General features: G+C 35.5%; 1 protein-coding gene across 4 annotated transcripts; it reads left to right on the top strand.

Moving 5' to 3' along the window:
- The first annotated feature begins 2,540 nt into the window (after positions 1-2,540).
- LOC116169233 (YLP motif-containing protein 1-like) lies at positions 2,541-25,611 on the top strand. 4 transcript variants are annotated; one of them, XM_031485267.1, is made up of 11 exons: positions 2,541-3,224; positions 3,335-3,385; positions 8,589-8,635; positions 8,692-8,902; positions 8,951-12,572; positions 12,618-13,462; positions 13,510-13,791; positions 19,694-19,912; positions 20,134-20,188; positions 24,760-24,872; positions 24,936-25,611. In XM_031485267.1, exons 4-11 carry the CDS (start codon positions 8,696-8,698, stop codon positions 25,092-25,094), a joined length of 5,502 nt encoding a protein of 1,833 aa, XP_031341127.1. In that variant the 5' UTR covers positions 2,541-3,224; positions 3,335-3,385; positions 8,589-8,635; positions 8,692-8,695; the 3' UTR covers positions 25,095-25,611. The 4 variants fall into 4 exon arrangements, with proteins under 4 accessions (XP_031341127.1, XP_031341126.1, XP_031341129.1 ...); XM_031485266.1 differs by lacking the exons at positions 2,541-3,224; positions 3,335-3,385 and having other exon boundaries at positions 8,484-8,635; XM_031485268.1 differs by lacking the exons at positions 2,541-3,224; positions 3,335-3,385 and having other exon boundaries at positions 8,577-8,635; positions 8,695-8,902.
- The last annotated feature ends 1,035 nt before the right edge of the window (positions 25,612-26,646 follow it).

The raw sequence follows: 26,646 nt of genomic DNA on the forward strand, positions 1-26,646 counted from the left end.
CGTCGAGTGGATAAAAAAGTTAAGTTAACCACTTGTAAGTTAGTGCACGGTGGATTTTAGTTTATGTAAAGAGTTCAGCTTAAGTCGCGGGGCATTTCGCGTCGAGCCGCGAGAAAAAATTAGCATCGAATGGCGAGACCAATCGTGTAAAGAGCCGTTAGAAACATTCGAGTAAAGCCGCGCGACAACGATTTAGCCGTGTCCAATTCGAGGGAGAAATTGCGTGTGACTACGAGAAATTCGAAGAGGACGTATAAAGCAAACGCGCGAACCAAAGTTTGGTCAGCTTCAAGTTCAAAGGATATTTAGCGAAAGAATAATAAAGACGAACAATAGCGATAATTAACCAGGCGGAAATAAATAATCCCAGTCTCTCGAAATAATCCGTAATATTTTAAAATGAATGGACTAAAAAAAACGTATGGCGTAATTTGTAGCCTGTCTGCAGTAGTCGATTTTGAGCAGATAACATTTTTTAATGATATTGACGTCGGAATATTTAAACTTTTTGAATCACCTTCATCCTTAGCGCCCTCAATTTCAAGTTGAAGCAGCAATTCCTTTACAAGATTCTGCATCGACCGTCTTTAACCATTTGGATTTGGAAACCACGGGCAAATCATCTATTCTATCGATCTATTCCATAGTTCGGATGGTCCGTCACTGGCAAAGAAGCTAAAACCAAATTACAGCACGCGGAAACTGCAGTAATTTCACCTTAAAATTAAACGACGGATTTCCTAGGCAGCACGGCGTACTGTGGCGATAACGTTTAAAAATTAAAACTCCTTTAATTACTGGGTCCCCTGCTATAAAAATTTGGGACCAGTCTTAAGACTCTGCTATTTAAGCGCACTTCTAGCAATACCAAACACAACCTATTTTGATAACGTTTGCCGCAACCCAATTAACTACGGTTAATTGTACTCACTTAATTGGCCAGATTAAAATTCGAAAATTCGGTAGTCCTGTAAGGCCCATTGTTTAGTGGATTAATTGGGTCCAGCGAGATGTCTGCTCATCTATCGTAAACTGCACAGCCTCGCTTGGTTTAATATTCGTTTTCATCTAACATTGGGAAACTAAAAGCGGTTCGTAATTAATTCACGGAGGTTAAATAATAAAATATTGATTTGCTAGCGTCTTCTAAAGGGCGAAAGCTTTCGATGGCTGCAAGAATAATTAAAATATCTACGGAAACGGCCACCAAGGGCAAATAAGTTGCAGTATCTGTATTTCTTTATCGGCAGCTAAAACACGACGCTATAAATTAAAAACACTTCAACCTTACATTTCCACCTCCTAGAAAAATAAATAAATTGGTTCGGAAGTTACAGTTTCTCGTAAGGACGCACCCTCTTGAGTTCATCCATGTACCGGGTGTTCAGTACTTCTGGTCGAGCTTCTGGTGTAATTCATGTCCAGAAGTAAGAAGGAAAAACGGTACCACATTGATCACTTGATTAAATCACTAGTAGGTTATGGAGATATTATGATGTACGTATGTTGGAGAACGCAGTGTTGAAACTGGGTACCTACTCGCAAAATGAAGATAAAAGTTATTGCTCAGCTGCAATTGTCGCACTAGTGAAACAATAATGGAAAAATTCATTTTTTTTTCTGGATTTCTATTGGAAAAATTGTGATTGTAGTAAAAAAACGGGTGGTACGGGTACATTTATGATTCAAACAAGAATCATTTCTTATGAACGTGGATCCAAAACAAAAAAAGAAATATGTGACTTACGCGGATTTTAATAGTGATGTAATTTTTTTAAACAAAATGAAATGAACAAATCAAAGTGATTGGAACTGCAAAGGTTCGCTTTAATAAAAATAGAGAGAAAGATTAAAACTATTTAATAATTTTAATCTTCGTTGCTTCTTTCTTCTAAACTACTTATTTGGAATTTCGATTTCTTGTTCTCACATCATAATCAGGATGTATGTGATGTTTTTTTCTGGTCGGGTAGCTTGATACTTCTTGGTAAGGAACATATGCAATCTTTTGATGGGTTAAATACTGTTGAAACTGTATCTTTGTTGGTTTGAAAAACCAATGAGACGAAAATAGCGCGGAGGTGGTTTTAAAGTGTAATCCATACTTAGTTTTCATTGTGCAGAACTACGTTTTTAATTTCAACACATATTAAAAATAATTTTGTTTAACTATTATTAACGATGACACTTACAAAATAATTAAACCATATAATTCGCATAAACCTACATTTTTCCATTTATGTAAGACTCGTGAACATTAAATTGTTTAACCGTAGACTTTTGACTACAAACTGAGACTGCGTTATCGTAGTGCTCTTGATCCAGGAGTGAATTTTAATTACTGTAAAAACAATTTTATGGCGTCCCGCATACCGATTACGATTCCAGTTGAATGCGCCATACTGGCACCATTATTGCTGCATTTCCTTGTAAATAGCATTTCACTCAATTTTAACGACAGTTCCAAATAAGTATCGTACAGAAGACACGAAATTAATTCTATTTACGGTTAGATGATGTGTATGGAAAAAAGATAAAGAAAAACAAATTCCTACTTTTCTCTGTCGTTCTCGCGTTACACATCGTTTTAAAAATATATTATTCACCTAATCATAACATCAATAATATTTACTAAATAAAACGAACAATTTTTTATTCGGGCTGAAGGACCAATATGTGACCGCCATATGCTCTTGCAGAATCTCTTCTTCCCAATGTACGTTGCAAATTGAACACTCCCATTAATTTCGTTTGTTTAAAGAACCTTATCGAAAATGTAGACAGTTTTGAGTTGCACATTTGCGCAATTATGATTTGTCTCTATACAGTATCGTTAACGGACTACGAATTTTCGAAAACTGTGGGCTAGTTGAGTCCTGAGACCAAAGGAGCCTCTGTTTCCTTGTTCCAAGTCCATGTTCCAATATGAAAGTTTTGCGCATTTTAGATAGAAAACTCATTTCACGCCGTATCGAAATGTTGCTGCCTTTTAATGCATAGAAACAAAGGCTTAATTGGCCAAGAACGTTTTTAACATTTGTTTTTAGTAAATTTAATGACACTCGAGCATATCACGGTTCGATGATTACGAACGCTTTATCGCTTCTATGGAAATGTGTAGAAGTTCTTTGAAGTGATATTTATTACGCGACAAGCTACCGCAAATACGTGACTGTTAGAACCTAAATTAAATGCTACTCGCCAAAATGTAAAATGACGTAAAGGTAGGTAATCGAGTTGAGTTGCTTTGCGCAGGAATTCGGTCCTTATTTTTCGTATCTTTAAATGTGTGTAAAGGAACAAAGATTGTCATTGTCACTTCTTTATTCTACAGCGGCTGGCTGCTGAGATGAAAGTTCGCATGCTTTATGTGGAATGGATTCGGGTAAGTTTAATTTAATATCGTATCCAAACGGCGAAAAACTTTTATTTGCGCTATATCTACGGAATCCGCATATACGATACGAACATAACACAAATTAAAATTGGACTACAAACTGAGAGGACCCGGGGTTCATTCCTGGTTCCGTCAGACCATCTTTGATGTTCTCTCGTTCCATGTTTGGCGGGATAGGCCAAGGTTCATAGTACCGTATTTCTCTACCGTACAGCTGAATCATATCCGTTCGTCGGTAAAGATACGCAGCTTGGGAATAATTTTACAATTTTGCTATCGCGTAGTGTAGGGGAGGGGAGGGGGATTAGTTGGTTGTAAGAGAAAGGGCATTTTTAATACGAGTTGAGCCGTCATCATAAAATAAATGTACGTGAAAATTTGTATTCAGAACCATCGAAAAATTATAAAGGTACGAGCGGTTTTTTCCGGTACATAAATAAGTTTAGAGTTACAGTTCGATTAATTAAAAATTTTAATTAGAAAGTTAAACGGGACAAATTAACCCTGTTTCGACGTGTAATATTGAACTTGTAGCCTTTTAGCGAGGTAATAATAACTTAATCGCGAAAGTGAAAAGTTGTTTGATAGCAGACGATATAAATAGAAAGTTCATTGCCTGATCATTTGCATGCGAAGACGAAGGCGTACCCGTAAAAATATTCGGAAAACTTCAGCAGTATTCCTTCCGGAGATCCAATGTTCGCTCTATAGTATATTTAAGGGACCATATTGTTTGAGCAACGCCTTTCTGATTTGTACCACCGGAAAACGTTATAATTGAGGCAACGAAATTATTGTTGATTTGTATTCAAAACAACGAGCGGTTCTCTTTAAGAAATTACATTAAATTTTATTGAAAGTAATCAGAAAAATCGGTATTTGTAAATTGACTGAGTTGTATCGTATAAAATAATTATTTGAACCCATTTAGAAGGAATTGATTTTTCCTTTGAAATTGTATTATCATTTAAAATAAGGATATTTCCAATTTTTGCTAGCTATAAGGTGATGTTTTTTTTTGTATAAAATTGCCATGTTTATCATTGTTATTGAGGATTAAATAGGTGATAGTTAGAAACAAACGGGGCCACAATATAAGGATTATACTTTCAGTACTCTTCGTAACCGTAAAACCTTTGAATAAGAAAAATGTAATAGAAACTAAGAACTCCGATGTATTTTTATTTGATCAATATACTCAAATCAGTTCATTTTAAATTTGTATTTATTGTTTGCGGTCAAATCGGCTCAAAACCAGGTCATTTCTGGGGGGAATCTAAACTCTACTGACACTCGGTGTCCACAAACACTTGATGCAAAATTGCAAGTAGGTGTGTAGAATCGCATTTACTTAAGTATACAACAATAGCAAATAGCGCTCGATTATAAAATTCTTTAAAATCTTTTTAATAAGTTTGTAACTAAATCAAGACACTACGACGCTAGTTCAAATATATAGCGAGGCTACCTCGAGGGCTACTGCAGCAACTGGTAACACGACGGAAAACGGCAATATTACAAAGCGATTGAATAATTGTTCAAAAATACCTTTAATGTTTCTGCACCAGGAGATGGGTTCGGGTCACAGCTTCCAATCAGAATAGAAATTGTTGGCCCTCCAGCTGCGTTCTGCACGGATCGACTATAAACTTCTAGCTGAGACCGTTTCTTCGATATGGAATTGAAATTGGCCTCCAGCTGTTTTCTGCACGGACCGACTATAGAATCCTGGGGTTGTGGAAAATATTCATCGCTTTCTTGATTTTCTCGGAAATGTGGCGAAAAGCTTCATCCGCAGCGCGACGTTGGCTCAATGGATATGATTTCTGGCTCTTGGCTTAGTTTCTATCTTCGGGATCCACCTAGTGGAAGGATTTTCTTAAGATTGCACGACGCGCTTTGCGAAAACGAGCGGCGCAGATTTGACACTGCGTAACGCCACTTAACGAATGCTGCTTTCCCACTATTTTGCTCAAATTTGAAGGTATCACCGGTGTACATTTTGACCCAATAAGCGCTTTATCAACGGATTGTAAAAATACCAACTCCGCGCTATTGTAAGCTTTTTGTCATTAATCATTCGGTTACTGTATGTTTCTCGCCTCTTCCTGCTCTTACTTTAATTATAATGACTCGCTTCATTTATTATATCCCGAAGATACACACGTACTGCAGCATAAATATTAATTTACTCTATTTTCAGCGTTTGTTTTTTATATTTCTAATTCCCATTTAGCTTCCTTACGCAATATACCAACTTTATGAATAAATGAAATGATTAATTTCCTTTCAGTGCTTAAACAAACCATCACACACACAGGAGTATAAGTTGTGTATTTATATATATATTAAGATTTTGCATTTTTATTGTGCTATAAAATTTTCTGTGCATACAGAAGTCTAACATTTAAATTTTTGTTGTTTTTTTGTTTGTTTATTCGTAAGCATGTGTTATGTTTCAGTCGTTTAAAAATTACCAAGTTTATTTATTTTTACGGATGCGCCAAGGTATTATTTTATTTAATTATTGATACGCATAAAACTCGGGCTTCTTGCCTATCCTGCGTGTGCCAAGGTATTATAAACGCCATGTCCTCTAAGTCTAAGGAAAGGTTTTCTGTGAAATTTGGGGGTGTCCTGACTGAGTAATCTTGAACCATTTGCGTTTTTGATGAGGAATTCTAGCTCCGCGAGTGAATAGATATCAAACAAGTGGGAGCGAAGCAAGTTTATTGCAAAACAATGCAGAAATGTCATGCTTAACTGATCATTACCGAAATTTCAATTCGCAATAGCAACAGATGTCAAAGGCTTGCTTTCACCAGGCCATAGGCGCCCAATTTTTCTTTTTACAGTTCCGACATATCCTACAAAGAAAAGTTATAATATTGACTAAATTAATAATTTGGGAGGCTCGGTAGCCTCGATTAACTGAACTTTCCAAAGGATTTACACAAATTTTTATTAACTCCTGACGAAATTCTTGTACACGAGAAGAAAAATTTATATGAAAACTATCCGGGTCGTACAATGGCTTCCAATAAACACACAATTAATGACAAAATTTTACTTAAAAAAAATGAAAAAACAACACAAAATTCCTGAAAGAAAGAGAGAGCTTTTTTAGACAAATTACCTCGTACGCAATCGTTCGACAAATAAAATCTTCAAATTAATTAGTTTTTTTTCTCTTTTCATAATCCTAATTAACGCAGGCAGCTCTGAACCGAGTTTTGAACACACAAATCTTGGTAACAAACAACATTAACTCGATGAATGTAAAGGAGAATTACCAGAGGCTATTCAGACGGTACAAAGTTTAAACTTTGATAATAAGAGAACCTTGACAAAAGATCTCACGGTGCACTAACATTTTTTTCTATACTTCAACTTGACTAACTTTTTCCGAATACCGACAACACACGTTGAACTTCTATGTAACAACGTCAGTTAACGTTATTCTGTACAGAAATATTATAAAAATGAGGAACAGAGCAAAGAAACGTACGTTTTCTAAACCGTCGCTAAAAAAACTATTTAATGAAACACCACTCTTTCTGCCGGTTTTTATAAATAAGGCACCAATCAAAATTCGTCTTGATAACGCCCACTTCGACAGAACGCGTCCGCACTTATGCCGAACTGAAGCGCACATTGTTGAACATCTGCATAATCCGTTTTCTCTTCTAACAGCTATAAAAACACGTGCGTTAAGTAAATCTCGTCCGATAACAAAATCTCTTATCGGAAACGACCTGATGTTCCTACATATTTTAACACGCAAGGTGTCCCGCCATTATTTTAAATGTAAACGGAAATAACGTCTACAAGGTGTTGTTTACACAACAACACACACTTGTGCAAACTCGCGTGAGACGCGTTAGCAGTTCCTTTACCTATTCATAGACGGCACAGATCTCTACTTTTCCTTTCTGTTTCAATTTACGTATATGGTATGTTATTTATTCAATTCATTTTTACATTCAAAAACTTGCACTAACAGTGCATTTAGTAAGTAGTCGTGACGCTATACGGTTGTCGATTACATGCTTTTATGTATAGTAGCGTAGCTGATAATGTAGGGATATACTTTTAACGCTATGAAATGTACAACGAATAACCTATTTTATCAATTTTCGTACCAATGATCCATATATTTCACAAGAAGTGTATGCAATGTGTTCGGATGGTTAATGTACTACGAATGTATTTTCATCCGTGCATTAATTTTACCAGCAACACAATTATTTAACGATCGTTGAACCTAGCGTGAGGACTAGGTAGGTTTTCATTTTTTATTAAATATCGAATCTCGAATATAAACTGTAGTTTTTTAACGCTCATTATTTTAATGGATGGACTACAGCGCTTGATGTATTTCACTATCGTCCATTTTCGATTTCAGAACTCGTTTACACCAATTTTTTTGGTATTAATTAAGATGGATGCGAATAAATATTATAAGCGTAATAATCTTCTTCGAAACACTTTGCATAAATTCCTATGTCTTTTTTTGACATTGCTTAGATACGTACAGCTGTGAATTTCTATCGATACATATTCTGCAAACCAATCATATAAATTATTTTAAATTTAATAAGTAATTAGTGATAATTATTTGGTAGCCGAATGGACATATAGCTTGTAAGCAACAATATAAGTAATATTAGCGGTTGTGACATTCACAAAAATTTTGAAAATATTTGGAAGATATTTTTCTTCATTTGATTAAAAAAACCTTTTTATTTTACATTTTTACTTTTATTTATTTGTGTCGAAAATTCTTGATGCTTTGCGCTCGGAACTGTATTCAAACTTACCGATTTCGCATTTGTTTAATTTTATGTATTATTTAACTGCAAGGAAACTATTTTTTACATATTGACTGTAGCATCGAATGCATTATAATGTGTGTAAATTAAAATTTTTAAATTGTATTATTTATCTAGGTATATTTTAAACAATTTATTTTTGTAGATAACACTACATTGCAGAATTCAACTATTTTTTAGAACAGAAACTGGTCGTATTTAAATTTTTGGGGATGCATTATCAGTTTTTCTACTTTTTTTAGTTGGTCACATTTTTATTGTGAGGGTGTACTTCACACAAAACTATTTTGGTGTTTTTAAACAAAATACTTTGTATAGATTTAATCCAAAATTCTGATTATAGTTCTAAATTATCGCAGGAGTAAGATCTTCCTGAAGAAACATTCCTTTGATAGTGTTCTATCAGGTATGTAGAATGATTTTGGTCAACTAATTGTCTTCAATGTATTTGTCGCTATATAGCAGAATGTCGTGGCCACAATGGCCCGGAGGAAATCTTGGTCAACCTGGTATTGTCCAACCACCAGTTATAAATCCAGCTCCAAATGTAGTTAATCCTGCAACTAATCAATACACTCCCGAACAATGGGCTCAGATGCAGCATCAAAATTGGCAGCAGTGGGCCCAATGGCAGCAACAATTTCAGCAATGGCAACAACAATATGGGGCAGAGGTTTGCCAATGTTGATTATTGCGCAATACTGTATTTTTTTCATTTCAGTATCAAAAGTCGGTGAACGCTATGGCACAAACTGCAGTGCCAACTCAAGCTTCAGTTTCTTTCATGCCAGCTCCCCCACTTCCTACAGAAAGTAAGCCACCTCCCCCTCCAGATGAACCAACCAGTCAAACCCATCAACCAACCAATGCTTACGGAATGAATGTGCCACCTCCATCATCTCAAACTAACTACAATATTGGCCCCCAGCACCTACCCCCTCAACATGCAAAGCAAGGATACGATAACAAATATTCCCAGTATAGAAACAACCCACATTCCGGTCAAGGTTCATATCCAAATCAAGATGTGAACAACCAACAGAGATATCAGAGAAATCAAAATTATAACAGAGAACCACAAGGCCCAAATTGGCAAAATCAAAATCGAAACCCACAAGGTCCGAATCGTTTCAATCAACCACCCCCTAGAGGCGGATCTCATTTTGACAATAAACCAGAATATGGCGCCAAACGTCCATATTTTAATCCTAATGAGAATGAAAATATAAAGCGAAATAAAATGGATTTAAATGAAGGTATCAAATGGGGTGGAAATCAGCCTCAGCAGCCAAAAAAAGAAGAAACTCCTCGAATTCCGCCACAACCAAAACCTGCGGTTACTCCAGCAAAGTCCAATCCCGAAGAATTGTCCGAAGCTGAGAAGAAATTTGACAAACAATTTAATGACTGGGAGGCACAGTTCCAAAAGTGGAAGCAACAGAATGCTAATCATCCCGATAAAGAGCAATACAGACAGTATGAAAAGAAATGGGAAACGTGGCGCGCGCAGCTTTTGGAACGTAGAGAGCAGATGAAGAGAAAGCGGTTGGGCCTTACGGACTCTTCTCCACAGCCGCTGCTTAATAAGCCTGATTTAGAGGCACAACCTAAAAACTTACAGCCCTCAAACACTGAATCTAATTCTACACCTGTCGTTTCTGCAATTGCTTCAAAGCCAGAAGCCGAAAAAGAAGAAGGTATTCCTTCTGTGAGGCCTCCCCCAAATCTGAACAATCAACCCCTCGAATTTAAAAAGTCGGGATTATCAGTTGTTGAATCTTCTGATCAACAAAATAAGGAGGATGATAACAAAGAAGATGAGGGTCCTAATGATTTTCTTAAGTCCTCTGCTTCGGATGGAATACCAGGTTTGGATCTAGTGAAAACCACCGATGCTGATGCTCCAGAAGAGGATGAAGTTGAGAAAAAAAGTGAAACGGCTAAACCAGATTTAGAAGCAATTTCGAGAGGTATAAATAGCATCCTTGGCGATCAAAAATTGTTGAATATGCTATCGATGGTTCAAAATAAAGCGCCACCACCGCCAGCAAAAATGGATTCCCCGAAGTTCAGCCCTGCAGAGTGTAATCAAGATGAATATTCAAATGAAGCGCGCGATGAATTCTTTAGTTTTGAAAAGCCGACCTGTCCGGTGGAAAATCCTGACAGTCAAACTCGACCTGATTCACAAATGGGAGAAAACGACTACTATGAGGAAGAAGGTTCTAATAGTTATGGGGATTCCACGTACTTTTCAAACCGACCTGATAACTTGGGCGGAGCTGGAAATTTGGATAAACCAAATTTAAATCAAAATCCGAATTTGACACAAAATTCAAACAACACTAACAGAGGATCTGGGAATGTTAACGCAAATCCTACCTGTAATCGAATGGGAGATAACTACGATCAAGATAGAGATGAAAATTATTCTAGAGGCAGCTTCAATGAAAATAGAAATCGACCCAATCAATTTAACAGAGGTTTTGATAACTTTTCTCAAGATCGCGATGATTTCAATCGTTCATCTAATTACAATAATGATCCTGAGAACTTTGGTATGGGTGACAACTTTAGTAACTTTAACAGAGGGCCTGATAACTTTAATCGCCCCCCTGACAGTTTTAACAAGGGACTGGGTAACTTTAGAGGACCAGGAAACTTCAACCAAGGACCAGATAAATTTAGTCGTGTACCTGACAGCTTTAATAGAGGCCCTGATTCCTTCAACCGTGGGTCGGATAACTTTAACCGAGGACCTGACAACTTCAACAGGGGGCCTGATAACGGCAGTCGAGGACCTGATAACTTCAACCGCGGTCCTGATAACTTTAATCGTGGACCTGATAACTTCATTCGTGGACCTGATACCTTCAATCGTGGACCTGATAACTTCAATCGTGGACCTGATAACTTCAATCGAGGACCTGATAACTTCAATCGAGGACCTGATAACTTCAATCGAGGACCTGATACATTTAATCGTGGGTCTGACAACTTCAATAGAGGACTAGATAATTTTAATACTGGCCTGAGAGGACCAGGCACCTTTAATAGAGGTAATGATAATCGTATCAGAGGAATTGATAACCTCAATAGGGGTCCAGGCAACTTTAATAGAGATGATAACTTCAACAGAGGTCCTGGAGATTTTATGAGAGGCCCCGATAACTTCAGAGATGGCGATGGTTTCGGAAGGGATCAGAATAACTTTAGAGGAAGCGGTAATTTCAGAGGTTCTGGAAGTTTGCCTAGAGGTAATGACAGTTTCAATAGGGGCCCTGGCAGTGTTGGTAGAGGCTCGGGCAGTATTGGCAGAGGCCCTGGCAGTGTTGGTAGAGGCCCTAGTAGTATTGGTCGAGGCCCTGGTAGTATTGGTAGAGGGCCTGAAGACTTTGGCGATGGCCCTGATGAGTTTACTGGAGGCCCAGATGACTTTGATGGCGGCCCTGATGATTTTGGTGACGACTATAGAGATTCCCAGGAGTTTGATAAAGATTGCGAGAATTTCGAGGACGAGGATGATAACTTTGATGAAGGTCCTGATGACTTTAATGACGGATTCAATAGACCTCCGGATAACTTCAATAGAGGTCCAGATAATTTTAATAGAGGGCCAAATAACTCCAACAGAGATACACGGAATTTTGATAATTTAAATAAAGGGGGGCCAGACAATGCGAACAGAGGAAATTTAGATAATTTTAGTCGATTACCTCCCAGTTTTGATAAAGGTCCAAATATGAACAGACCACCGAATCTCCTCAATCGAGACAATCTGAATTTCAACCGTGAGCCGGAGGGATTTGGCAGAACTGGGAACTTCAATAGGGATTTTGACAAAAATGTAGATAAATTTGGTAGAGGGCCGGAAAATTTTAGTAATAGAGGTCCCGATAATAGACCTATACCACCATTTAACAGACCAGGTGCCCGAGAAAGTGAGATTTTTGATGATTTCAACAGACGCCCGCCAGTACCACTAGGTGGTCCCAATAGCTTTACAAAGGCTCCACCTCCTTTTAACAAAAGGCCCGATTTTTCTGGAGATAACAAGTTTAATATGAGAGAAGATGAATTTGATGAAGATAACTGGAGGGGTAATGAACCATTAGGCGATGTGTTCGATTCAAAACGGAATGTAAATGATAATTTTGACACAAACTCATTTGGTCGAAACTCTGAGGATTTAATTAGTGGACCCATTAAAAATAATTTGAACTTTGAACCTCCAGATGTCTCTGCAAATGAAGCTTTACCCAATAAAGATCAGTCGCAAATGGAAGAAGAGGGAGTTTGGAAAACTACTAATGTAATAGATTACAGTCACAAATCTTTGCCAGGTATGTTTTTTTTTTACATTTCAAGTTTTGTAATGACTCTTCCAGATGAACCGGAAATAATCTTGGAAATATTTTACTCGTTTGATTATCGTCATAAGCCTTTAAATCGAATTCCATATCCATCAAGACCTAAGTGGCTTTCTGACATGGTCGATAAATATCCTGAATTTGTTATAGCTAGCACCAGAAATCTCAGGCATGATACTAGGAAGTACTCGTCAAATGATAAATTTCCCAAGTATGAAGATGCTGGGAAAATACCTTATAGTGATCGTAGTAAAATGCCATATGATGATCGTGGTAAAGCGCCATATGATGATCGTGGTAAAGCGCCATATGATGACCATGGTAAAGCGCCATACGATGAATGGAGCCGAAGGAATGTAGGTGACAGAGATCGTAAATTTGTTGAAGACCGAAAAAGAAAGCCCTATGACAATAGAGATCGCTATGATCATGACGAAAAAGAACGGCATGTGAAAGAATATCGCACTGACAAAGGGCGCCGTGGTTTTGATAGAAATTATGAAGAAACAACTGAGAAGACACACAAAGAAAGTGATAATATACGTTCTTTTGATGACCAAAAATCGACTGATAGCAAAATAGCATTTTCTAAAGATAAACGATATGATGATGAGGACGATTTTGAGAATAAAGATTTAAAAGAGACTGAAAATACTAATACTAGTAGTGATAAAGAAGCAAAATTGAAATTTTCCGGCAAAAGTACCGCTCCTGGTTCTGCACCCAAATCAAACATTACTTCAATTGACGACATATTATTGCCACCTGGTAGGTACAATAGACCACCTCGAATTGTTATAATTTTGAGAGGTCCTCCTGGCAGTGGTAAATCATTTTTAGCAAAACTGATCAAGGACAAAGAGGTAAGTTGAATTATCAAAATGTACCCATTTGAACACTACAATTTTAGGTGGAAAATGGGGGATCCGCTCCACGAATTTTGTGCTTAGATGATTACTTTATGGTGGAACAGGAGAAGGAGCTGGATGAAGATGGACGGAAAACAAAAGTTAAAGAAATGGTGTACGAATACGAGGAAGAAATGGAGGCCTCCTACCGGCAGTCGTTGATGAAATCTTTTAAAAAAACCATAACCGATGGCTACTTCAACTTTATCATTGTTGATAATATCAATGATAAAGTTAAATTCTTTGGTGAAATGTGGAGTTTTGCCAAACAGAACGGATTTCAGGTATAACAATGTTTGGTGTTTATTTAAGAAAAATATGACAAATCCTTTTTAAAAGCACATTCAAAATTACAACTAGAATGAACCATACCATGATCATACATTTTGATTTAGTGCCAATGTGTATTCTCTCTAAAGTGCTTCGGTTTGTTAAAAACGCTAAAGTTATATGTAACAAGGTAAACCGTCAAACTGAACTCTCACTTCAGTTGTTACATCGCCTTGTCTCTATTATTTAAAAATTGGCGTGTATTACAAAAGTTACGCGTCAGACATTATATACTTCAGTAAAATTGTTGTAAAATGGCATGTCGCAAATAGGTATACGCTGAAAATAATTTTTATTGAAGATGAATGTTAGATATAAATTAAAAAACGTTGAAAACTGTCAAAACTAATAATGAATCGCAAAATGCCTGTTTGTTAAAAATTGAAGGGCAGAAAATTCTAGTTGCTTAGATAATTTCTGGAGACCGTACCAGGTGATTGCAGTGTTAACAGCTCTTCTTGGTAACTAGAATTCCCAAACTTACAGATGTCGTTGTCCTTATTATCCTTGTTATACTTAGCTTAATTAAATAAAGTCGCCTATAAAAACAATTAACATGAAACTCTTGAAATCCTGATCGTAACTTGTGCTCATTCTAACACGAAACTGTTCTTTTACACACAAATTTATTCTATAATAAACAAAGAATAATACTGTAATGCAGAGTGGCAACAAAGCCAATACACAAAGGACCACGCATATGCGTTCGATTGAAGCAATTAAATAAAATTTTAATACTATCACCGCTAAACCGCGGTGTCCAACCTAAAAACGTACAAATTACAATCATAAGAACAAACTGATGTCCCTTCGGAAACTTCTCTTCTTTATTACACACACACACACACACACACCCTCACTTCATTGTGGAACTTGATTATTTACTCTCTACCCTGGACTTCACTTCACTTCACTTCACTTACATCCGAAAATTCTTATATACCGCGAACACACTTCCCACAAACGGCTAAAGGCGAAAGGTCCCGTTAACACTTCCTCTTCTATTTAACAAACTATGAGTGTTTCCACTTCCTTATTCTATTATTGAAATACGCGCAATTATGATCTAGCGCGCACCTGCGACATCTGTTTACAAAATTAATTAACTTTTAGTTATAAGCGCTACTCTTATAACCGGCTTACAGAGAAATAAACAAATCTTTTACAAAACGATAAGAAACGCAACTTAACACAAGAAAATAAACAAATTACAATATATTCAGATTAGTGAATATACCTACGTAATAACCCAGATCTCACGCCCACACCGGAAATATCCATTCACGCGCTTTGAATAAATTTAAATGTATAGACGAGTGTGCAATCTGTCTTGCCTAGAAGTCTAAAAAATGAGCTGTGACAAAGTGGAAAAATGCTTTCTGGCAGCTTTTATTAGGTAGGTATGGTTTGATCCCTAAATGTTTTTCTCATAACTGCAGTGAACTTCGGTCTATGAATGGGTGCTTCCTGTTGCGCATGCTCAAAAGTCAAGCTGAATGAGAAAACCTGAAACGTGACAGCGCTCTCTTGTTATTATGGCATTTCCACTTGAATTATTTGCTGGAGGTGTTTGAATCTACATCGCTTCCATCTGTTTTTCCCCATTTCTTCATGTCGAGCTACGTTTAACAAAAAGTTCTGTAGTTGCATGGAAAATGGTCGCTCCATATTTTTGGAAAAAATGTATTTGTAGAGGACTAAATTTCCTACAAAAAACTAACTATTCATGAATAATAACTATTTTAAATGAATGCGTTTATTTTCCGTATTGTCCGCTGCAATACATACCATTGAATACTTATAACATGTAAACAGTTGTAGAGTTTTTTGTGCAAAATTGCATGGTCTATCATTTGCGCAAAAAAGGTCTTATATCTCGTGTCATTTTACGTGCGATTACCACAACACGAACTCTGACACGAAAATATCCTATACATTTCTTTGTATCTCTTTTAGCTTTTTCTGCATTTTGAAATATGTGCGCGCAAGCGCGATTTTTGTAAAAAAAAAAGAACTCCATAAGACCACTAGTGGAAGTGTGACAGACTGAACCTTAGTTTCCTTTTCTCTTGCATTGAGTCAATTATAAACTGATTTCACGTTATGCATATACTAAAGATAGTTCATTTCATTGAAATATAAACATGAATGGCGAATGTAACAAAATATGTTTACTATTTGAATTATTATAAAACTTTTAAAAATTCCGAATGCAATTTAAGCGTCAAAAATAGCATGGTTTGGTTCTTCCGTCGTTTCCATGGAAAGTTTCTGTTCTGAACCTCATTCTATTTCGTGCTCCGCGTCCCATTTTTAGTAATAATGTCGGATGTTATTAATCTGCACAATCATCGGGTTAGGTGGAAGAGCAGCACATGGCATACATGTCATTGCTGAACCTCGCCCATTCCTAGTGAATAAAGGCATTTATTATTATTATTATTTGCTTCACTTTATCTACCCTTGCCGTTAAAGAGACCGCTTTATCCACTCTGCTGCTAAAGAGAGATTTGGCTTACTTGTTCAAACCTATTCACATGTCAATTGAACATCTGCTATAAAGGTTTTATTGTTATGTATCTCCATAACAGACAACATGTGACTTTCAATTAAACAAATCATGACACCTGATATTTTGGCAATGTAATGCACAAAATAATTAGTGATGCAACGGAAGCAGAAGCGGAAACAGAAGACAACATATTTTTTTGCAGATGCAGAAGTGTAAATACGATTATTAACTTGATAAAATGTAGAATAATAGTATTACAAATTTAGTTTTTCTACCGTACTTGATTGGCCCAGTTTGCGTGCGTTTCTAGACAGAAATGATGCCGAAAGAAATAGAAACGCATTATTTTTTTTATTTTGTTGGATTGGTACCCCTCGCTTTTTTGCTGTCAACGGTATCCGTCAAATCAAAACTAAACATAACCTGTAAAGTGTAAATAACGTACGAGGAACTTGACCGATTGTATTAATTCCGATTAATTTTGAATATATACTCCAAAGGGTAGAACTTTTTTTATTTTTACTTAGCGTAGTAAATATGCCAGCAGTACATTCTTGCTTACTTTTTGAACTCCCCTTCTCGGCCAGCCAGTTTGCAAAAATTTTGTACTCCTCGTACTTTACTTTCGATTTTACAGGCAGTAAATTTAACGTCGCTTCATTGGCAATCTCTTGGATCTCTGGTGGGGTACAAGAGACGTGTTTGTCATCCGTATTCATCATAATTCATAACTGCCGCAAAATGGAATTTGGACCAAATAATTAAAAGTTTGAAGTTTGAAAATACAGGAATCAGGTTAGCCAACGTGAAAATAAATGAATTGTGTCTATTACCAACATACACTGAATGATAGTTTAAAATTACCTAACAACGCCTAAAGGCAATATTTATAATTTGTTTAATTTATTATTTAAAATAAAAGTCGAAATAGAAAAAATAGTATAAAGCACACGTGTCATTTGTCTACTTGTCGCACTCGGCTTTTGCCGCATTCGCCGCTACGCGGCTTATGCGGCAAACTACCTCGTGCGACAATCTTCGTCAAATGACACTTGTACTTTAATATACTATTATTAAACTATACGATAAAACGCACGAATTTTCGCGACGATCTAATGAGATGAATGGAAGTAAACAAAGACAAACAAATCGAGTGGGGTTTGTCAGCCGAGCCGGCTGTCAGACGTGTACGGCTCACGTCACGCACTGTCCCTTCAGCCAATCAGAGCGCACAACGTACTTTGTCATATTTGAAAGTATACTTCCGTTATTCAATAGCGGAAGCGGAAGTGAAAAAATATACAGAACTTTTGCATTTGCGGAAGCAGAGGTCTGTTTATATATTAAGAAAACGTATCACACCAAGTACAACACAGTTGGCGGCACTTGCGATTGGAGGGGGATTTTAAACACTTGTAAACAACCCTTAACACTATCGAGGGGTCCATAATGGCGACTGTCACTTACCAACAGATGTAGAAATGTTATGCGCATGCGCGAGACTCCTCCCGTAACTCTGCAGACGAAACATTTCAAAACGATTCTTACTTAAAAAATATGCCTTGTAAAAAGGTGAGTTCGCGTCTTTATTTGTTTATTTTTGAAACCAAATGCCAAAAAGAAGGAAAGGAAGATGATGCAATAAAGTCTAGTTAACACTTAATGAGTTGATGAGAGATGCAGTGTATGTTAAATGAGAGCAAAGTTGCCCCTTTTTGTGACCAAAAACGCATTTGAAATATCGCCGAAAAGCTGAAAATGGCAAATTTCGTATTATTTTCCCCAGTTTAAACGCTCTGAAATGGATGGTTCCCGTTCACACCTTCTGTTGACACTTTTTTCGGAGAATCTGAGTCTGTTATTAGAGTTTCCATAGTACACTAGATGTAGAAATGGCTACTACTTTCTTATTTCTTATAGACGTCATATTGGATTTTTACGCAATGAGATAAGAGAACAAAAAAAGTTAAATAATGACGTGTCACACTATACTTTTAGATAAATTTACAAGAAAAATTTGAAAATCAAATGTTTACATTCATTTCTCAACATTCACGTGTAACAAGATGTTGCTGAATCAACATGGCTGTCATCATGGTGATGTATTCAAATGACTTTCTTTTTTTGTCCTGTATCTCAGAGGTTCCTAACCAGTGGTTCTCAGTGGCACGCGGGAATGATTCAGGTGGTACCCGTCGCGTGGGTGAAACGAACAATTACAGTAAGTGCCTCTGTGTGCCTGTGAGCCGTAAAACCGTCCACTTTCGACCATTTAGGTTTTCAGTTTTTCGGTGAAATCTGCTATTTCAAAGATTTTTCAACAATTTCAAATGCGTTTTTTTAGTCCCAAAAAAGGGCAACTTTATCCACCATTTAACGTACACTGTATCTCTCACCGTTACGGAGATCCAAATATTGAGCCACGAATTTGAACCGCCCTATACATCTGACTTTGAGCCATTTATATAAATAAATTAAAAAACTTTTTCTAAAAATGTGTTACCTTATAGAATACAAACGTAAGTGAAAAAAAATATTTTTACGATTCAAAGAAGTTGTAATATTGAAAAAATAATTGTTTTTTCCATAGCGCTATTTTTACAAGAATCATTTATCACCAAGTAGCATTCCCCAAAATAAAACCAAATGTTTAAAAAAATTGAATAAATGCCATAAATACTATGTATTCTTCACATTTGTGACTAATATTTGAAAAACGATTGAATTGTTTATATAATATTCGTCTTGTATAATGTTAATGACAAAAATTGTGTTTTTAAAGATTTAAAATAAAGAAAGAACTTTTTAATTGAAAACACTATGCGATGCTTTACAACGAACGCACAGTGACATGGTCTACTTGAGTTATTTTCCATATTTCTATTCTAACAATAATAATCTAGCAGCATTACTATTATTATAAAATCAGAAATTGCACAACTTTTACGTAATAAGCGCATTACTCCTACCTAGGAGACAGTTGAGATGTTTAAATTGATTGTTTTGCATTTATTGGATTTTGACTGTAACTTGCAGTCGTTCTTATAGTTGACTATTGCTATTAGAAGATTACGTGACATTAATTTGTTTTTAAACTGACTGAAGTTCTGGTGTTACAATCTACTTTTAGTGTTTCTATTCTTTCTTGCATTCGCTGCAGTGTTCTAAATTTTCATTTGATGTAATGTTACAATTACTGTGACCAACATATGTGATTGGGCTAATTTTACAGAATGAAATTGTGGTTCTGGCCGAATTTTCGGTTAGATTAAAAAGCAATTGTCATATTTTATTTGTAGATAGATGACAAGTAACATTTTGCCGAATTTAACACAAATATGTAGGTTTATATTTGCCAAATGGAATTGGACGTACAAAATTGTACAAAGCGCAACATACATGGACGTTCGGAGGCGGAAATTGAAAAATGCGTCGCCAGTTGGGAGCCGACGCCCTCTCACCATCCGGTTTTGGATGCGACAAGTTTGATACAGTCCGGTTCAATCCCGGAAGTCGAAATGGAGGAAATAAACTCTCCGTCCAGTGATATTATGAACGAAGAGGTAAGCAGGCAGACTGGTAAACATTTCTTTGTTAATTTCAATTCCAAATTCTACTTGGGTCTGACATGACAATGCTTTTCTGTATGTACTGTGCTTTTACCTAGTTTTGCGTTACAAAAATGTTTTAATTTAGATATTATTTAGAAGGATCGCTGATTTTCCAGTTAATTTATAAGCATGCCATTTCGTAATATAATTTTAAACAGAGAGAATTCCTTCAGGAACGTTTGATTTCAAGCAAGTGGGACACCTTCGACTATTCTATTGATAATCTGGGTAAGTTTCTTAGGTAGATAGCATTTTTGTAGATGTTAACTATATTTTAAAAATTGGTTACTTACCCAATAATTTAATTGGTTCAACAGTTTTCAATTTAAAAAGCAGCCTAGGACATTCCTTGACTTTAGTTTATTCATTGCTCTTATACCAAAAAGTTTTTTGTTTAATTCAAAATTACACTTGATAATAATAAAATAAATAAATGTACTATCAGTAGTAATTAGGCGCCAATTATGTCATGTTTATATTAAACTAGTCAACACGATCCGCTCGCTTCAAACAAACATTCCGAAATACCGGTGTAAAATAGACACAAAATTAATTGAAATTTATTATACAAGACGAGAAGGAGTAGTTTTAATCATTGAGTGAAAGATGTTAATTCACAAGTGAATTAATTTCCACAAAACGATTAGTTCCCCTTTATTGTTGTGTACAATACAAAACTATTTTATATCAGAAGCTATAGAAATCATTATAAAACATCTGAAAATTCTGTAGGTATTTAATTTAGACGTTCAACATAGTAAGATTAGGTTTTCCCGTTGTTTCCATAACAATATTCTGTTCTGAACTTCATTTTATTCCGTGCTCCGCGTCCCATTTTTAATAAGGATGATAGGTGTCATTGGAATGCACAATGATCCTATTAAAATGTCAATTTAACATCTGCTATAAAATAGTATTATTTATTTTATTAATCTCAAATAATACATACATAAAATCTAGATGTAGCTGTGCATTAATCATTTGATTACCACTCAAATTATTATTCTAATTTTTTCGTCCCGTTGAATGTTTGATTTACATGCGCTTTGGTTAATTGTATTATAAATGTGGACAGTTGAATTTTCAATTGAATCGATCAAATAAGAAAGTTTCATTCTACTTATGGTCACATTATGTTTTCTTCTTGTATGCCTATTAGAAGGGATAGTTTATCAATTGGAAAGTTTGTTCTGGGCCCCGTTATGCAGTAATCCAGATGTCCTACCTGTGGTTATTAGAAATAGTAAGGAAATACACGATCGGTTAAGTGGAGAAGAAATTTCGTTTTCCTAATTGAATTTGACGTTTTCCATTGGAACAGTTGGTTTTTTTGGAATCCCATTTCCACACGACCTTGAGGTAGAGCGAGAGGTAAAGTAAGCGGCGCGTTTTTTTATCGTGGTATCTCCAGTAACAAAACCAAAAACATGGTATTAACTTTTTCCTTTCATAGATTTTCAAAAGAGTATCGTCATACATTTTATTGACATGTGGGTAACTTCACACCCTTTAGTTGTATCCAAAAGTTTGTCGTTTTATTGATTTTTTTGGAGAAATAAACAAAAATAAATAACTATCTGAAACTGTAACAGGAAATCCGTATAATGACTTTTAAACAGAGCCAAAGTTTATGAAAATCCATAAGCAAAATAGAAGTTTGAGCATTTATTTTATTACCGTATTTAATGCTCCTTCCTACCCGTATTTTATTCCTAAGATACAAAAAATTACATAGAAGAGTTTTGTTTTCATTTTTCTGCATTGTTGTCTGCTGCTTGTAAGAAACTAAAAATAATATCCAGCATTTTTGCGAACAAAATGACTGTACTATTTTCATTATAATGTCATAACGTGCATAATTCTTGCCTTGTTGCTTTTTTCCTTTTGCTCTACCTATGTTTGTGTTCTTGTTTCGCTTTACCATTACCATTATTACTTGCTTCAAATAATTTTTCATTTTTGCCATTCAAAGTTAATTGATTTTTTTCGATATCATGCTCTATTATTTTTAATGTTTAAACATCCAGCATATTTTGGTCTAGATATTGTGTTGCAGCAAACGGTATAGCACTTAGACCACTCGAACTTTTCGACGTTAGATTGTCTGCACTTATTTTCCCATCCTGTGGTAGCCACATTCTATTTCTTGTGTATTAAGGCCCATCAGCTCTAACTTCAAAAAACAAGGTCGCTACGATTTATCAAAGTGAAGCTTGCTTTTGGGGAATTATTTGGAAAAAAATTAATAAGATCCCAACATTAACAAAAAATCAAATACTGAATATACAGGGTGTTCTTATTAAAAAAGTTAATTATTGACACCGTAAAAGCCTTGCTTAAATGGGATTATGTTTCTAGGAAAATTTGTCTACGAAAATTATTGGTTCAGTGAAGATCCAACGTGTCATATATGAGTTACGGTTTCAAAAGTCCCCTCCCCTCTATTTTGGGGTTCTTTAATTTTTTCAGCATTCATAGCCTGTAGAAGAGCCTGCATTAATAGCTTTACCTTTTGGATGTATCCTTTCTGATTTTGCAAATCTTTGTGGACCCTCAGCATATCTTTTATTGCTATTTTTAATTCTTTTGGTATTGTGATTACACGTTCTTTCTCAAATACGTTTGTTATTCTTTATTATCCATTTTGAAAGTTTTTTAAAGTGAAGTAAATAAATCCTGTCCAAAAATTAAAAAAATTGTGTTCCTGTTGGGGTTGCTGCTGTCTTATAGTTTTTAATGGTTATTGTTTTTGGTGTCTTCATAGACGAACTCTGTTGATTTTGAGCATTATAGATCTTATGCAGACGTTACGGCCATTATAAGAACATGTTTTTATAAGAAAGTATATACTGTGATTCAGATATCCACTTACCTACTGTCACGGTATTTATTATTTTACTAAGCGGCAGAGCAAAGCGATGCAAGCTTTATAGGGGAGTCGATGGTGTCCGTCTGTCCCTCTGTTCGTGAACACGATAACTGTCAAACGCTTGGACCGACGCACGGTTCAAACTTTGCACAGTTGACCTATATGCCACATGTAACAAGCCAATTGAAAATGGGTCAAATCCAATGACTCCGTGGGGTCACACTGAGGTGCCCTGCCGCTTTTTTAAACGCTCTATGGTTTTATTAAGTTTCAAGTAGGTTGAAAAAATAGGTTTTTTAATTCTGTTTTCTACCAATCAGTGGCTTGTATGACAATAATTGAATTAACCTGAGAATTTTGATTTCTTTATTACTGCCGTTGTTAAATGATGTACATTTTTAGACAATTTGAAAAATGAAAATTATTGGCGTTTTGTTTATTTGCACTTGAATGTAGTATAGCAAGAAGCTTTTCATTTGATAATTCCCCAGCTTTGATGTGATATCCTTATTTAATAACCAATTTGGTTGGGAAAATGACAAAACACTTAATTAAATTTTGTGCTCTTTTTGTCTACGTAACTTTTTTGCATATTTTCATTGGGAACACGGCATCATGCACTGCCTCTATGGGCAGAACCTAAATGTCCTATGTATAGTGATGTTCCATGCAATTTCTTTTATGTGTGACATATTTTCATTTCTCAAGTGCTTCTCCAACCATCATTGTTTTGCATTTGGTATCTGAACAGTCCTGTTACCTATCAAGGAGCTATCATGTGATTCTCACTTTCTTTATTGGTTTAAGTTTGCCTAACATCGTAATTACTTTTGTAAGTGTATGATTTTCATTGCTAGCTATTACCACTCCTCTTTAAGATACTAATATTGGTATTTCTCGAGTGCAGAGATGATACACAAGGTGCTCAGTAATTCAGTTCTCAACAGTATGGCACCTCAGTAGTCTGGCATTTAACAACTCAACTGACTCGCTCTATAATCCGGCACTAACCACTCTATAATGCCAGATTATAGAGCAGCTGAGATTATTTGCAAACGTATTCGGTTCTGCCCTGACCTTGACCTGGCTGAAGTTAGCCGACTTTTTGTACCCACTTTAGGCGAAAAAATGTGGTGCCGGATACAGAGCGCCTACTGTATATTATACAGCTTGTTGTATTAAAATAATTATTTATTGTGTGATTTTGCTAATTAGAGCACATGGAGCTTAGGACTTTGTGAATATCTGTGCAAAACTGTTTAATGCCTGGATGATTTGTTAATCCTCTTTCCGTGCAAATAAATGATGCTACAGGCTGAAAGTGATGTATAATTGGTGCTTAATTATTTATGTATAAATTTAATTGTGATCTACCTGTATACAGGGCGTAACAAATAACAGTTGCTTAGTAGGGTGGTCCAAAACAATAGTTTTTTTTTCCAAGTAAACCAACTGTGCAAAATGTGTATTTTCTGGTACCTCTATTCAGGAGTGCGGCATGTGTACCCTTAAAACTTTAGTATTGGAAACATACATTTTGCAACTTTTGAAGGTGCAGCTCTCAAACAAAACATTTTGAGCCTTTGGTGTCCTATACCATCTAATTTTTTTTATCGTACTTATACCATATAAATTGAAAAAAAAACAATTTATGTTACCTACGACTATTTTGTGAATGATCACATACTGTTTATATGACATTCTGAACGTAGTACACTTAAAGATTGGAGTCTGCTAATTTCAAAAGCAGATAATTAATTTTTTGCCGGTTCTGCAGTACATTGTGAATTTAATGTAGGTATATGCAAGCAAATTAAAATCGGAAGTATATCGAAAATGCGATTTTGTTTATATGAAACAGTTAACACTACCATTTGGTTTAAAAAAGTATGGGTAATTACATATGCAAACCTGTTGTTTTCTGTTACAGCAAAGCTCGACGGAACCAACAAGCCGCTCCGGACAAGTCGGACAATGGAAGACTACCTCCAACTGGGTGACGACTGGATCCAACCAGTATCCACAAAACCAGGACAAAAGAGGGTTAGTAAACATTTTTTGTGACAATGACGAACCCGGACCGTATTGCTGTATTGCATTTGATAGGTTCGCTGGGCTGACTTGGAAGAACGAAAGGAACAGGAGAAAATGAGAGCCATTGGATTTGTTGTCGGACAAACCAATTGGGATAGAATGATGGATCCTACTATGGGTGGTAGTGCGTTGACACAAACAAAATATATTGAACGTTATACTAATTATTGATAGTAGTAGATTTACATAAGATTAAATCAAATAAATTTGTGCAAGCTCGGTGAATGACTAATTAGTTTCTATTGTAGTAACAATTTTAATATTTAGTTAATATTAAAATGTAAATCTGTGACATAGTAAATTTGAAAAATTTGTTTCCTATCCAATTAATTTTCTGAATAATTTATTGCTAAATATTAACTTATCTGTCGATGTAGCTTTGGCAAACCTACAAATCGTTGAAAAAGGAGTGACATAACTTGCACTGTATTTTTTAATAGTGCAATACTTTTTTTTCGTACTACTTATTCTGGTGTGTTCTGTTAAAAAATTTTGTATAACGCAAAGAAACCGAGGATATTTAAAAGTACAAAAAGATGTCACACGCTATAATGTTCAAGGTCATCAGTGTATATAAATTTCTTTAGTATTATTTGAATTTATACATCAATTATGTTTTTGGAACATATGAAAAAAAATTTTATTTGTATGTGTACTGTTTTTATAAAATAAAATTACTTTTTCTGTACGAATTAGTCTTGGCACTTGAGGCTTTATTTAAAAGGTTTACGGCCAGTTGCACAAAAAAAAAAATCCAGGATTATTCTTTAATCCGGTATTAAGACATTTGATTGGCTTTATATTGCAGTAGGCAGCCAATCAAATGTCAAAATTCTCGTTTAAACTCAGATTTGGCAAATAATCTAGGATTTTGATTATAATTCGCTTTCCTGCAATCGGCCGTTGGTGTGTTAATTTTTTTATGATCTCACGAAAGGAATAATTACAGTGTGTTCAAGCAAGATCAATTTTTTTTTGTAGAAAAGGAATTGCAAGACATTTTGGTTTCCTAGTGTTCTATTCTATCTTCTCTAATACTTTTTAATCCTTATATTTCATTTCATATTTTTTGTAAAAAACAATGTACAATTGTATTACGTCAGACTAACAAACATTTAATAGACAATAACATTTCCACATACAGAGAGGTATTTGCCCTTATTGTAAATAACATTGGCCTCCAGGAAACGTCGTATTTATTTATATAGGGATGCCTCAGACCAAACAAATACTAGAAGGATTAAAACCATAGTCGCATGGTTTGGATTCGGGTGTTATTTTTACTGGCAATCGGCGGAAAAATGACTATTCAGCAGTTACAGACAAAATTACCAACAAACACAATGTGACAAGTATACACATTCCACATTTTTTTGATCTATTTACACGTTATACCAGTTGTTTGAGACTGACTTTAACTTCAATAATTTGTGGTTGTTGTAGCTACTAACTTTCTTGTTTCAGATGGAACACCATTTTTTTTGCAGTTATTGATTCCACTTGTCATTTTAAGATGTAGGTACCGAGTCTGCATCTAGTCATTTTTAATCAAACCATTTTCTTTGTGTTTCAAAGATGCAAATAATATTACATCAAGTACTGCACAATGTAACATCATTTTTGCTGTATTCAATCATATTGGTTTATCATATGCAAACATCTAATTTTTTAATTTTTTTAAGAGACTTCGTTATGACCAATAACAATAAGTACACTGCTCCTA

The sequence above is a fragment of the Photinus pyralis genome, unplaced genomic scaffold (genome assembly GCF_008802855.1).
Source record: "Photinus pyralis isolate 1611_PpyrPB1 unplaced genomic scaffold, Ppyr1.3 Ppyr1.4_LG4, whole genome shotgun sequence".
In the NCBI taxonomy this organism is placed as follows: Eukaryota; Metazoa; Arthropoda; class Insecta; order Coleoptera; family Lampyridae; genus Photinus; species Photinus pyralis.

What these genes read in the sequence shown, in the direction of transcription:
- LOC116169233 (XM_031485267.1), top strand. Translation starts at nt 8,696, where the DNA reads ATGTCGTGGCCACAATGGCCCGGAGGAAATCTTGGTCAACCTGGTATT. An exon ending in AACAACAATATGGGGCAGAG is followed by an intron (nt 8,903 to 8,950) that starts GTTTGCCAATGT and finishes TTTTCATTTCAG; the next exon opens with TATCAAAAGTCGGTGAACGC. An exon ending in CCAAACAGAACGGATTTCAG is followed by an intron (nt 13,792 to 19,693) that starts GTATAACAATGT and finishes ACAAATATGTAG; the next exon opens with GTTTATATTTGCCAAATGGA.